Source organism: Rhinichthys klamathensis, unplaced genomic scaffold (genome assembly GCF_029890125.1).
Source record: "Rhinichthys klamathensis goyatoka isolate OS25496 unplaced genomic scaffold, OSU_Roscu_1.1 h1tg000301l_1, whole genome shotgun sequence".
Taxonomy (NCBI): domain Eukaryota; kingdom Metazoa; phylum Chordata; class Actinopteri; order Cypriniformes; family Leuciscidae; genus Rhinichthys; species Rhinichthys klamathensis.
The window spans coordinates 1,931,195-1,946,079 of record NW_026606820.1 but is presented as its reverse complement, the minus strand read 5'-3'; the positions used below and the strand labels follow the sequence as shown (position 1 = coordinate 1,946,079).

Here is a 14,885-nt window from a genome sequence, read left to right as displayed (position 1 = left end):
ATGTGTTTGTGTGAGCAGTGTTTACAGTTTTGCTCATTTTCATTGGGCTATGGGACGACATAGACAAAAAATGAGAGACATCTCCAGTTGTTCCTTCAGTTAACATTTTAACAGCACCTTGCATTTAAACAATTTAATCCAGAGTAGCATTGCACATATAATATCAGGTGTAGGCTACAAATTATTTGGGTTAAAGTGATACTGGTGGTAAAAATATTGTCTTTGTTGTGAGGCGATCTTTCTATGTTGGCTGAATAGTGTCCTTGTCCCGCAGGTGAGTGAGCGTTAATTTGTTATATGGAAGAAATTGAGATAGTCCCTTAAAACCCCTGCGCGTTCATTTGTGATGTCAAAAATTGCAGATGTCCCCTAAAGGACACAGTCTACCCCGCCCATTATCGGAATAGCCTGTTTGGGGAATTCAAGGGTAATAGTGTTGTTTGTGGTCAGGGCAGGGGATTTACTTATTTACACTTAATTTGATATATTGAGCTCAGACAGACTTTCAAAAGCAAAAAAAGAACCTTTGGTTACACCTAGTATTCGCCCATTTCTTTTTCAACATTTCCAAAGATACAAACTACGCATTTCCCATTTACTAGCACTGACTTAATATGTTTTAACCATAATACATTAACCTACATTAACAACTTCATCTCTCCCTTTTAAATATTCTCTTCATGTATATCTTTGGGATTTTACAGAATGAGTCAGAATAATTCCACATCTTTTATTAAGTAATGTTTAGCGAATTTCCCTTGAATTTTAGTAAAAAAAATAATGGTTACACTTTATTTGAAAGTGTCACTGTCACAATGTAATTATATATTTAAGTACTTACATGTACCCTATACACTATATAGTTAGGGTAGGATTAGGATTTGGTTGAGGGTTAGTTGCATGTAATTATGCATAATTTATGGTAAGTAGCCCTACTTGTAAATTAAAGTGTTACCAAAATAATAGATATAAATAAATCTAGATTTAGACTTAATTATCTTTTTCATAAATCTTTTGTTGTTGTTATTTTAAACACAATTTACTGACCCTTGTTTTTTAACTATACCCTACCTGCACAGAATACACTTTGTAGATAGTAAGGTTTACATTGTTATTGTTAATAAAAAATAAAATTAAAACCAAACAAAAGTATCAGTGCAGTAAACAATATAGTGGTAATAACCCACTCTTAAAAAGTGACAAAAGCTTGGTTACATGGATATTTAATGAAATAATGTAACAGCAATTTTTAAAATAAATAATTAGTTTATAATGCATTAAACATTATTTTACTTGAACGCTTCCAAATTATTCTCGTAATTTACACGTAATCTAAAACAGTACTTCCCATACCGGGAGTCGAACCCGGGCCGCCTGGGTGAAAACCAGGAATCCTAACCGCTAGACCATATGGGACGATGATTGTACTGCTGGTTTTTATGTATTCATTCATGTAAAAAGCTTTACACTATAATACATGAATTCTTATTACACTATAAAAGTTCACCGAAAAAATACCATGTCACCACATTTTCTAGAAATTGTGTAAATAGACTTAGGCGGCCATGTTCTAGTGTAAGCCGGGTTTTCAATGTGTAACTTAGCTCCTTCTACACAACGGACAGCAGGTGACGCTGAAGCGCAAACATACTCTGAGCTTCCGCAAAACAAACTGGTCACCGAGGCACAGTCATATCCATTAGTACCATTTTAGCTTCTCTCTTACAAAATCCGTGTTATAATTCATGATAACTTTACTATTGCAATCATTTTATGCTCTGGATATTTTAAAGAAACGAATATTTATTTAACATTTGTCCTATCTGATATGAGATAGCCAGTATATGTAGCGTTAGCCTGTTAGCTTCTCGGTGGTGTAGGTGAGTATTTTTTATGAACACGCTCTTATTTTATTATACTTTTACCATTTGTCACCCTTGGATAATGTTGTTATTCCTTAAAAGGGTTTACCTTCTTTTCAAAATCTTGCAGGCTACATATTCTGCACACGTTTTTATTAATTAGCACACTCCCTTGTCATTTTAAAAACATTGTCTTTTTTTCCTTTCTGTGCAGAATTAGGAGGCAAAGATGACTTCAAAAACTAAAGGTATCATGCATACATTCGTGAATTCACTCTATTTCTCTCTTCTACAAACACAAAAGTACCATGGTATTACTATGTTTTGAACAAGTAAAACTGTGCTGTCATGATAAGTACCGTAGAACGGGTTTTCAATCTTTTAGGTGCCACGGACCCCCAAATATGATCACTCCCATGCAGGGGACCCTTATCCTAAAATGTAAAATTTATATATCTTCAATTATACAGTCCAAATTAATACTCTGGAAAAAAAAAATATTATAAATGTGTCTATTATGTTGCATTGTGTTTTTTCTGTTCTCTGTAGTAATGTACTTTTATATGTATCATTTTAATATTTTTTTTATTTATTTAATGTAAATTAAAATGTATTTATTATTTATTTATTAGCATTTATAATGATCACATATGTTTATTTGGTTAATTAGTTTAATTTTTTAATTATTTTTTTTACACTGCTTTTCTCTAAACTTTTCCACGGACTCACTAGCACTCTCTTGTGCCCCCCAGACACCAGTTTGACAAATTATCCTCTTATATTAATGAATGTGAGCCAGTAAGTATTATTTTCTGACTGTTTTCTGTTTCAGTGGGAAAAGTAGGCTCCAAAAGCAAAGAAGATGCTCCTCATGAGCTGGAGAGTCAGTTTGTTCTGCGGCTTCCTCAGGTCAGTTTGTTTCTTCATTTACCTCACCTATATTAGAGAAAGGCAGTATTTAAAATCAATGAGTAATGTACACACTCCCAGAACAATTACATAAAAAATGTATTTGAATAATTGATAACTTGAGATTGTTGTTTGATACGAGAAGTAATTATGCATTTATAATAACTCTAGTAACTCAAGAACTATAATTTCAGTAACATCATGTTATTACACAAGTAGCAAACAATTCTTAACACTTTACAATAAAGTTCCATTTGTTAAAGGGGTGGTTGATTATGAATTCACTTTTCTAACTTTAGTTAGTGTGTAATGTTGCTGTTTGAGCATAAACAACATCTGCAAAGTTACAATGCTCAAAAGTTCAAAGCAAAGGAATATATTTGCTTTTAAAGAAATCATTTTTTAAGGCCTACAACAGACGGCTGGTAGGGACTACAGGACATTTTCCTCCCTGGTTAGTGACCTTACTAACCCTAAACTTTACATAAACCCCGCCCCCGGAAACACGCAGTCCATGTTGAGAAGAGGAAGAGTTGTTGTAGTAGAGCACATTTGTTAGTCTGCTCCATAGACTAAAAAAAGATGGACGACGCCCCTTCGCTCTCTTCCATTGGTCAGAAGTGAAGCCGCCAGTATCCCGATATGCCGCACACACAGACACACACACACTGGGGACAACAGATACTTATTTTACATATTGTAAAAAGGGGCATTATACCACTCCTTTAACATTAGTTAACTACATAAGTAACATGAACTAACAATGAAAAATACTTCTAAAGCATTTTTAAATCTTATTTAATGTTGATTTTTACATGAACTAATACATGATTAAAATCAAAAGTTGTATCTGTTTATATTATTTAATGGCCCTGAGCTTAGAATGAACAGTGTACTACTAACGTTAACAACATTTAATATATAACGTTACTGCAACAAATGTATTGCACATTGTTCGCTTATGTTAACTAAGTTAATGAGAAAGAGCTGTAACTAATGGACCTTGTTGTAAAGTGTTACTAAATAATCACATATAATATTCCAGTCAGATCATACATGGAGAAACAAAGTTCTGCAGGGCTCTGTTGCTGTATTTACATGCAGACGACAGACCACAATGCTCACATGACATTGTGGGAAACACCGTAACGGCTCTGATATTTTTCCTTCTTTGCTTTGGAGTAAAAAGAAGTTTGAAATATGTCAGCAGTGATTCAATTCAATTCAATTCACCTTTATTTATATAGCGCTTTTTACAATACAGATTGTATCAAAGCGCTTCACAGTGATAACATGAAAACAATATAACAAAAACAATATAACAATATAATAAAGTTTGTTTCTAAAAGAAAATTGCGTCAACGTCCACCTAAGTAAGGCAGATCAATAATATTATTGAATATTAAATGTCCCCAACTAAGCAAGCCAAAAGCCAAGGCAACAGTGGCAAGGAACCAAAACTCAGAATGGAGAAAAAAACCTTGGGAGAAACCAGACTCAGTCGGGGGGCCAGTTCTCCTGTGATATTCTGTTAGTGGACATCCGGCGCCGTGCCAATCGCACAACAACTATCTGGCATGTTGTTTACACCTCAAAACACCAACTTTTGTATATTAACAACCCTTTCACGCGTACGATCACACCGGTGTGATAAGTCTTGGCTGGTCCCTGGAGCGTGCGATCACACCGGTGTGATTAGAACGGTCAGTGCATCACGTGATCAACTGCTAAATTTAAACGTGCTTTTGTGCGTTAGCTGGCGCTGAGCCAGAGACGGACGCACTCAGTGCTGTCATATATCACAACTATTGAGTGTTTTCAACCACATAATGTTTATTTTAGGTTTCAGACATTTTATACACATAAGTACTAGCAAAACAATGATTTTGAGTTTGTAAAATACACACTGATGTCTATGGAAGCGGCAATAGTAATCCTTTCCATTATATTGACGACACGTTTTATTCATATCAGATACACATTATGTAAATAGCTTTACATTTGACCCTATTCTTCTCCCAGTTCACCGGCCACTTACTTTCATGTATTTCGTGAGAAGTGGAGGAATTGACGTGCTGTAAATCCAACAGATCCGATTCTCTGAACTGTAAAACAAACTAAAATGGCGCCGCCCATTGTGCATACATACAGCTCAACTAACGTGATCGTTATAAAGATGTTTAAACAACAAAATCCATCCACTTGCACATATTTGACAATCGGAATATCAGTGTTTCATGCTATAGCTAATACATTTGTGAATATTTTTAATAAAAAAGGACAAATTACATAAAAGCAGATCATCATTCATTCAGCGCTGTGTTGTGGTTGCGCTGTGTCACGTGACAAGCAATGACGCGTCACCATGGAAACATTAAAGTGACAAGTTCTAAATAACGGTCGCCTTGAAAAACTCTCACTGGGGGGTCAGTTCGAATATTTTAAACTTACGTGTGAAAGGGTTAAAACCATAGACATAATAAATACATAGACGCCCTATTGGCCGCTGGAGCGTACGTCAACGGCGCCGCCATGTTGGGGATGGAAACTTTCCTATACCTCTCATACCGGGAATTGAGAAAAATGCCTGTTTTTTGCGCTGTTTGGGGCTGTACACATCGCCACACAATTGAAAACAGCTTTCGAGGAATTACCTTTCACAAGCAAGACTGAACGTTTGTTTTTGGTTGTATTTGGTCATGATTTAATTAGTAATAGTAACGTTCAGAGGTTACATTTAAAAATACTACTGTTATTGTGTCACGAAATGTAGTTTAAATAGTTTTTCAGTCGACAATGTAGTTGTTTAAAGCTCAAATCTGTGGTTTGTTTATAAAGATAGCGCCTATTTAAAAATTTGATCTGACGTTTTCGGAGTTGTAAGATGCGCTCAGCGCTCGTCTACCCCGCCTGGAACAGCCGTACCTCGGCCAGTGCTTCTGAAGTTTTGCCGCTGACTCGGATGTCTGTAGTCTAGTGGTTAAACATGAGATATAATTCGTCTTGTGTATATCTAACGGGCGATCTTTGGTCTCATTAATCTATAAATGGTTCCCTGGTAAATCGTTTTGGCTGAGGGCAAAGTGAAGTTTCATAACTTTATATTTAGGCTATTTTAACGTTGTATCCTGCTGTATGTTTGACTGAAGCTACTTCTGTTATACTGATCAATAAAACTGAAATTTAACAAAAAGAGTTAAATATTAAAGTCACTATTTAACTTATTTTTTTATTGTGTATATTCTGTAATTGATATTTCTTATTCTATTGCTATTATTATAGTATTATTAATAAACTATGCTATTATCAATATTTTTATGATTGTATTATTGTACTTATGATAATATATAATTATACTAATCATTACTATTTTATTTGCTGTATACTATTTGTTTATTTTATTGACTAAACTATTTACTATTACTTCTCACTTTATGTTATATTTACTATTTGCATTGCACTGTAGTTGTACCATAACGTATTATTATAAAGGATCCATCAGTTATCTTTGTTATTGCTAAAATCTGGTCAATCACAGAAAATGCTTTTTCCACAATAAGAAAACTTAAATTATATCTCAGTATGGGGGTCTTCACCATTCTTATCCAAGAATAAAAAGCCAGATACATGACAAGCCTGAGCTTAATTGACCATTCTTTATTAAAAAAAAATATTTTACAAGTCTAACTATCGAGATTTTAAATAACTAGAGATGGAACTTTTTGTACACCATATACAAACCACTGAAATCGGTTGATAAATGTAAAAACAGTTTGTTTTTATCCAGAAAAAACGCAGCTCCCCCGTTTACTTACATTTGTTCACAATTTACAGCGCAGTCTTGCCCTCCGCAAAATGGCGGACCCGTTGACGTATCGCAGCAACGTTCCAAAGCGGCCAATAGGGCGTCTATGTATTTATTATGTCTATGGTTAAAACCATTTATTATGTCTATGGTTAAAACTGGCGGCGTCCTGGCACGATCCTTGATTAGTTTACTGTGTTTTTCGTTGCTAGAGAACGCCGTTCTTGCCCGCAAGCCAGCGCTGTGTCACGTGATACGTTCTAAATAACGGTCGCCTTGAAAAACTCACGCTTGGGGGCCCGCCAGAATATTTTAAATTTACATGTGAAAAGGTTAAGGGTAAGTAAGCGGGTAACCTCAACTTTCGGTTCCAAAAAGCAGGTAACTTTCAGAGTATGTAACGTTAAGTAGTCATAGCAACGTACTCTTTGAACATAACCTGCTCCGGACCTGGTTGCGACATGCTTTGATGTCGCCGCGACGGCTGTCACGTGGTTCATGTAAGCCCCAATAGTTCCAAAACATACGCGGGCTGTTATGTTCTTCTATGGACAGACAGCAGCGATTGCATTATTAAACGGTAAATATAAAATAAAACACACACCCAAGTACTTTTTAAGCTGTTATTGCATTTTGTTAATGTCAGTTTTGCATTTGGAGAGGCAGGGTGACAACTTCAGGCAGGGTGTTCGCATGGGTAGTAATAGCACTGGCTTTAGCGGCTCTAACTTAACTTTTCCATGTCATTCATCTGATGATGGACATCTCATGATATTTATTTTAGCACAACTGGGCTGTATTAGGCTATTGATTCCCGTGATCTTGCTGATAAATTCCGATTCAGCCATTAGCTTACCTTCGTGATCACGCAAAGAGGTCTGCAGTCCGTTCAGAACTCCAACCAACATAAAATATAAATAATTACGTTGTGCATGTACAAATGAATGATTTAGGAGGGAAATAGACTGCTCCCATAACGTAGAAAGCAACGACTATATACAGCAATGTTCGGTAAATATTTAACCGAAAAATATTCTTCATAAAATTAAAATTTATGTTCCTAAATACATATAAGCACATGCATAACCCTAACTTATTTAAATAAATGAATTGTGTGTGTGTGTGTGTGTGTGTATATAATATTATATATAGGCTATATATATATATATATATATATATATACATATAAAATATGATTAAAAATATTATATATTATATACATCAGGTTACCAGTTAGCTAACGTTAGTGAAGTGTTGGTCACGTAAGCTATCGCTGCAATTAACCTATTATCTTCCAATAAACATTTACTAAAACTGGCTACATAAAATATAACTACAGACTAGATTCACGAGAGGTCGGCTAATGTGTGTAAAAGTAAAAAAAAAAATACAGTAATTTCATTAATTTACCAGCGAGCGTACTTCGGAAGCACTGAAAATGAATGGGGTTCAATGGAGAAACTATCAGTGTTTGGAACTATTGGCTGCTCCACGACACGCGTTACTTGCGCATTCCAAAGTTCCTATGGCGGTCTATGGGAGTGTCGCAACTCTTTCTCTCTATGGCTCTGTTATAACCTATATATAGTTAACTTATATCGATATATAAAGCTCTATTAAAACAAGGTAATGTTAATTTTATTATAATATATAGCTATAATTATCTCACACATCGTGGATCTGCATTCAGAGGTCTTTTTATTTTTGCAACAGGACATTTTCTATGCTATAATGTATTTCTATAATAAAAGACATATATGAAAGATCTTACCTTTCAAGCTATGCAGAAGCAAAATTACAAAACAAAAAATAAACTTATACAGCCATGTTATCTTTGCAAGCACAGACTGTATTTAGTTTAATCAGTCTTAATTTTATTATATAATTAGCATCAAACAAACGATATAGTTCTTATTCACAGCGATTAAAGATTATTAAACGAAAAGATTGAAACAGTGCATATCACCACCTATTTGTGAAATGATAAGTTTGTAAATCAGCATTTAACAAAAGAAGAAGAAAGAAGTAGTGTGCGGTTGTATGGCGCACTTTTTCTTAGCGTCCGTTTCCATGGTGATTCGTCCGCCCTGTTGAGAATGTCTGGTGTTTTAACCATGAACATACTCTACTTGCTCCCGGACGCGTTTTTGGAACCAGCATACCTCAAATAAGCAAGGTTTTGTTTAATCATCCGAGAGTTCAGGGTATGTTTGACGGTAAGATAACCTTGCTTTCTGGAATACCCCCCAGTACTGTCAATCTAACAAAAAAATAAGTATTTTACTTTATTGATTTAATCTAAATTGATTTAAATTTGTGAGTATTATAGGAATTGTTTGATTCAATGGCACGATGCTTTGTTTTTTAGGAGTATGCCTCTACAGTCAGACGGATCGCCCAGTCTAGCAGCATGAACATAAAAGACAGACTTTCTGTAGAGTTGCATGGTAAGCACTGTTGACGAAATTTAACAAAGAAACACTTTATTTACTTCAGCATATTACATTTTATTAAACTGATATTACAGTCTGTCATCAATTTATTTTGCAAAATGGAATTTTTTATATATTTATTCCTAGCTGATGGTCGCCATGGGATTGTACGTGTGGATCGTGTCCCTTTAGCATGTAAACTAGTGGATTTACCCTGCATTCTGGAGTCATTAAAAACGGTTGACAAAAAGACCCTGTACAAGACTGCTGATATCTGTCAGGTAAGATAACTTTCGTAGGGTGTCTTACATTACATTTCCCCTTTGCAGTCTCCTAATGAGCTTCAGCACATCTGCAAGGCCACATCTCGATTTATTCCTCTGACTTTCTGTTTAAGATGCTGGTGTGCACGCTGGATGGAGACCTCTACCCTCCTCTAGAGGAGCCCACGGGTACTACAGACTCCAAAAGTAAAAAGAAAGACAAGGACAAAGACAAGAAATTTGTTTGGAACCATGGCAGTAAGTACCTCCCACTCTTGGTTTGGAGTGAATGTGGAGGAGACAGCCTATCAGTACTAGAATGATTCAAACAATTTAATGTCCAATTACATCTGTCTCATTCCAGTTACCCTTCCTCTGAAGAACACAAGGAAGAGGCGGTTTAGGAAGACAGCGAAGAAGAAGGTAACCTCATTTGGTTTTCCTCTCGCATTTCCAGCTTCTGCTGTTGTTGTGTTTTTCTCCTTAGATTGTGTTTTTTTTTTTTTTTGATGATGATGATGATGATTCTGCAATCCTTTACCAGATCTAGTTAAGAAAAAATGTTTGCTCTTGCAGGAAAAAAATAAATTAATTAATGGTAAAAGCTAAGACTTACAAATAAATAAAGCATTCCATCTTCATTTGCCACCAAGGTTTGCAGGAAAGCAATCTGGCTGTTCATTTGACTGAAGTGACAGCAGGGGAGTTAGTGGCAGGTTCTTCTCTCTGACTCTTGAATAAATCTCTGCTACGTTGCAGCTAGCTATTGACTTGGGTTCCTTTTTTAATCGCTAATGTGTTCTCTGGCATGCAGCCAGCCTCTACCGTTAGTACTATGTGTGCATGCAGTTTTTAAGATCGTGTTCCTTAGGGTTGAATTCTAATCTGATTTATCCTGCAGTACATCGAGTCTCCTGATGTGGAAAAGGAGGTGAAGAGACTCTTGAGCACAGACGCCGAAGCCGTCGGTGTTCGTATCCTTTATTTTTTGCTTTTATTTACCTGTCATGTTTTGTTGCCGCAAACCCAGTGTCACAACAAATCTAGATGCTAATGTCATTACTAATGTTGGATCGAGCATTGTGACTCATGGTTACTGTCATACTAAACCTTACCACCAGGTGGCAGACTTGCTCACAAATTTAATGAAGGGACTGTGCAAGACTTTCAGTTGTTTAAGCTTAGCATTACAGGAAAAATGTGGCATGAGTCACGTATAAATTTGTGGAGCTCAGCAGCACCAGTGGTACAACAAACAGCAAAATAGGCCTGTGCCAAAACTAAGAGGATGAAAAGATAAAGGGATTATTGATATATGAACCTTGACCCTGTGGTCAGGATGGGAGGTGATTGCTGAGGATGAGACCAAAGAACCTGACAACAGCTTATCACTGTCCAACCTGGAGTCGTCACCTGGAACCTCAGGACACAAGGGTCACGGCTCTTCAGGTGAACGATCTGAACACAAGTCTGTCTGCCTTATAGCTATATCTTTCTCTGTCTAACATGGTTTTATCCTAATATAGTTCAACATGATGAGCTACGCGAGATCTTCAACGACATCAGCAGCAGCAGCGAGGATGAGGACGAGGAGGGCGAACGGCACGACGACGAAGACCTTAACATAATGGACACTGAAGATGACATGGTCAGGCAGCTCCACGAGAAACTGAACGAGACCGAGGGTGACAGAGACGAGAATGACCGGAACAGTCAAATCGGTAGGATGGCGGTACACAAGTTGTCTGATCAATTACAGTACATTGTCAGGACAGCAGCTCAAGCCCAATTTAAAACCACAATTCAGTATCACAGGCAGGCAGACCGGCAGACAAACAAAAGCCGACCTAGATTAGCATTTGAATGATGAGCCTGCTGCTGTATTTAGGTCAGATGGGTTTACCGGTTGTCTGGTGGTGTTTTTACCCATGCCAGTAAGTGACAGACATGCCTGACCTTGACATCGTCCCACACACATTGGCACTTAGGGAGCTGCAGTAGGGAGTTTTGAGAAAACGTTGACTTAGCCTGCAAATTTGAACAAGCACAACTTACAGGTCCCACCCCCTTGCTCTCTGCTGCGCTACAGCACTCCCTCCACAGCTCCTCCCCCACAGCGGAGCCTGCCGTGAATGCGCAGGCTAGTAAACAGGGCCACCGATGACGGCGGATAAACAGATATGGCACATTCACTGGTAGGGACGAAACATCAACAATATGCTTTACATTGACTAAGGCCTGCCCATACTTTGACTACAAACTTGGTCCTCAAATCACTACGTATTTTGCAATACATGTAATGTAACTTTATAACGTTGCACCCTTTCTATAAGTTATAAATAGCTAGTAAGATAATATAACGGTAACTAACGTAACAGTATGTAAGTAATTATTCTAGCGATATGTGGGCCTAATGCTAGATAAGGTTTGCTAGTACATTATTTCAGCAACATGACAAGCCAGTGAATTAGCAGGTTTCAATTGTTGCTTTGCACAGTGCGTGACATTTTATCTACATGTTACGCGGCTAGAGTTTTGACGCCGAGTCAATGGGCTCTGTGTAATTCTTTCTTTTTCGGCAAAATGGTTTCGTCATCAGTCTTTTTCCTTTTACCCGTCTTTGTTTTATGAGCAGGTGCCAATCGAGAAATTGTCAGTTTAGGTTGTTTCTCCGCCATTAGCACAGCTGCGGCACACCGGCAATCTTGAGTTTGAACGACTGGTACGCGCTGTGCAAGAGAGGGGTGTGATCAGCGCGTACACGAGCGTGATTGACACTGCTAAGACATTCCTCCTGGCTCTGATTGGTTGTTTCTGACCGGGAGCGGTGTATTTCTGCAAATGGCAATAGGACCACTGGGAGGAGCCAGAGGAGCTTGATTTTTTCACAGATTATCTGTCTCATATTCTACTGTCAGGACATAATGACAGTTTTAACAAATATGTTATTTATTAAATATTTATTAAATACAAATTTGTATTCTTCAATGGAAAAGGTTTAGCTATAGAGTTACCTTATTTAGCTAGATATCTTGTTTCAGTATAGCACGATACACTTTTTATGATAAATAATATCCCATCCATTATAAATGGTATTATAAGTGCCATATGTTTTACAATGTAAGTCGAGTAGTGCATGTCCACATTCGTCAAGATTATTTCAGATATGATAAATAATCAGTCAATTCTTATGTATTAGATAATAAAATCATTACACAAAGGCGTTTTCTCAAATGTAGTTTTGTAAGCTTTTTTGAATTCTCAGTCTCTGAGAATGCAGAACATAAGAGGTGCCGTTTAGTATTTATGCAGGGTTGCGCGGTTAGAGTGTGAAGGATTCACAGATAATTGGGACCTTAGATTACATGAGCATTTGCAGATTAACTAGCTCTCAAAGGTAAAAGAGAGCTCAATATGACATCAGGGCCTGTGACTAAACTGATTGCATGTTAACTAGGGCTCATGTATAGGGCTCATAATCTCTATTTGATCTACAGTAATGGACTACCAGGTGCAGATCAACAATTTGAAGGCCAGGCTCCAGGAAACCCGTGCCCGCAAGAAGCAACAGGAGAAATTGATCATGGAGGTGGAAAATCAAGCTCTGAGGGTAAGTTTTCGTTTACCTGCACTAAATGATGTAGCGCTCCACTTTCTCTGGCACGCTACTTTGTGTAAAAGCTTAGTCTTGGTGACACTGTTTTTGTGCAGTACAGCTCTTTAAAATGGCCTTATATAAATCCAAAGAAAGCAAGGTTTTTTTGCCATAATTTTAAGGCATAAATATTACATTTCTGCCTTTAGCTGCTTTGGCATAACTCACCAGAAAAGCATAGAATTCATTGCTCTGGCAACTGCTCCATTTGGAGGATTTAGACACTGCGAAACGGGGTCAAACGTGTGGTTTAACAGTGTCACTTCGGTTAAACTGTGTGCACTACGCTGGCTACATTTGTCTGCGGTCATTACAGTCACAGCGGACAGGGAAAGGTCATGCACGTCTCGGCTCCATTCACAGGGTCATAATTCAAATAGATCTTTGTGCAAGCAGTTAAGACATTTACAAACGGCTAGCATCAAAACAGTGTACTGTCAGCTAGATAAAGTCTCTCTTTGCTTCTCCCCTACAGGATCGCTTCCAGGGTGCTTTGAATGGTATGATTCATCAAGAGGAACAAGAGATGGAACAGGTGAGCTTGCATACGAACCCAAAAACCTGCATGCATTTGAAACGGGTTATAAATATTTGTTAGATTAATCGCGATTTGAATGTTCTCAATATGGATTCTTTACCATTTTGACCAGTGCATTGTGATTCACAAACAAATGACTCTTATGAACCAGTTCTCTTTAGTGAATCGAAAACATACAGTGCAAATAGTCTAGTCCAATTCGGAAACAAATGGTTCATATCAACTTTTTAATGAATCAGTAACATGCAGTGCAACTAGTGTAGTCATATTCATGAACACATGACTCTTTTGAGTCTGTCCTTTTAATTAATCATTTAAAAAGATTTGCATATCACAGATGCCCAGCTAATAAATAAATAGAACGGAACTGCATAGTTTAGGCCCGGCTTTTAATTTTTAAATTTTTAAAATATGAATATTTTCCTAATGTACGAAAATATTCTGCTCCCTATATCATTTTCAGCAATAGCTGAGAGAGAATTGCTTTCATATGTATGCAAAATGAACATTATAAATTGAACTATTCCCAAATGAATTAGCATCTAATCAAATAGAATCTAGAGCTATTGTACTGAAATCTAATTTGTGTCGATACCCATAATGCATGTAGCATGCACAATCAGTGACTTATTCCCATTGAGCTTAGTGAGTTTATTTTCCATATCTAATATTGGCGAGTAAAAGAACTTGATACATATACATGCTTTACTTTTTTTATTTCTTTTTTATTATTATATTATGTTTTTTTTATTAACCCTTGGCCAATGTCAGTTTCTTCTGTCACTGTTTCGCCTAAACTGACAAATGGCCTGCTGGAAAAAGTAACAACGTTGGAGGTGTTGTTGAACATATTGCACTTAGCCTTCAATTATACCCCTACTGCTAGCCATCCATCACTGCTATTCTGTTCCAACAGCTGGCCTCCCTTCAAGAACAGCTGGACTCACTGATCGAGAAGTGATGCCCACGATTGCCAAGATACTGCAATGCAATGACTCTGACCAGAGGCGACTGCTGAACACATGACAGATTTTACTCTACTGCATGTATTAGCTGAATTTAAACATCCCATTTGTGTTGTGAGACTCTAAAATAGTTGTCAATATATTCGACTGATGCCTCATCACAAAAGTTTCTTTGATTTCTCAAATAAGATTGTGTATTTATACTTTTTTCATGTTGGATACACTATAAAGAATGTTTAGTTAACTGCAGTATTTCAAATACATTCATATTTGAAATAAAGTTTTGTTGGCAAGTTTCTTCTGCTCAAATTTGGAAGATGCTCCCATTGCAGAGGTCAATAAACTGGAAAATCGTACTAGAGACTTCCAGATCATTCTGTCTGCAGTAGTTCCCACTGAATTATACTAGCAAACTCTATTGCCTTCTAGAATGATCTCGACTGTCTCCATACTCTG

General features: G+C 37.0%; 1 protein-coding gene and 1 non-coding gene across 2 annotated transcripts; one reads left to right on the top strand and one right to left on the bottom strand.

The window, feature by feature from the left end:
- Positions 1-1,344: 1,344 nt before the first annotated feature.
- trnae-uuc (transfer RNA glutamic acid (anticodon UUC)) lies at positions 1,345-1,416 on the bottom strand. Its single transcript has one exon. It is a non-coding gene; the product is annotated as a tRNA-Glu (tRNA).
- Positions 1,417-1,814: 398 nt separating this feature from the next.
- On the top strand, positions 1,815-14,705 carry taf7 (TAF7 RNA polymerase II, TATA box binding protein (TBP)-associated factor). The gene is made up of 13 exons (XM_056270297.1): positions 1,815-1,880; positions 2,077-2,110; positions 2,695-2,771; positions 8,945-9,023; positions 9,156-9,289; positions 9,406-9,529; positions 9,636-9,694; positions 10,173-10,245; positions 10,610-10,720; positions 10,798-10,992; positions 12,769-12,881; positions 13,402-13,461; positions 14,381-14,705. Exons 2-13 carry the CDS (start codon positions 2,092-2,094, stop codon positions 14,423-14,425), a joined length of 1,089 nt encoding a protein of 362 aa, XP_056126272.1. The 5' UTR covers positions 1,815-1,880; positions 2,077-2,091; the 3' UTR covers positions 14,426-14,705.
- The last annotated feature ends 180 nt before the right edge of the window (positions 14,706-14,885 follow it).

What these genes read in the sequence shown, in the direction of transcription:
- taf7 (XM_056270297.1), top strand. An exon ending in TTGTTCTGCGGCTTCCTCAG is followed by an intron (nt 2,772 to 8,944) that starts GTCAGTTTGTTT and finishes TTTGTTTTTTAG; the next exon opens with GAGTATGCCTCTACAGTCAG. An exon ending in CAAGGGTCACGGCTCTTCAG is followed by an intron (nt 10,721 to 10,797) that starts GTGAACGATCTG and finishes ATCCTAATATAG; the next exon opens with TTCAACATGATGAGCTACGC.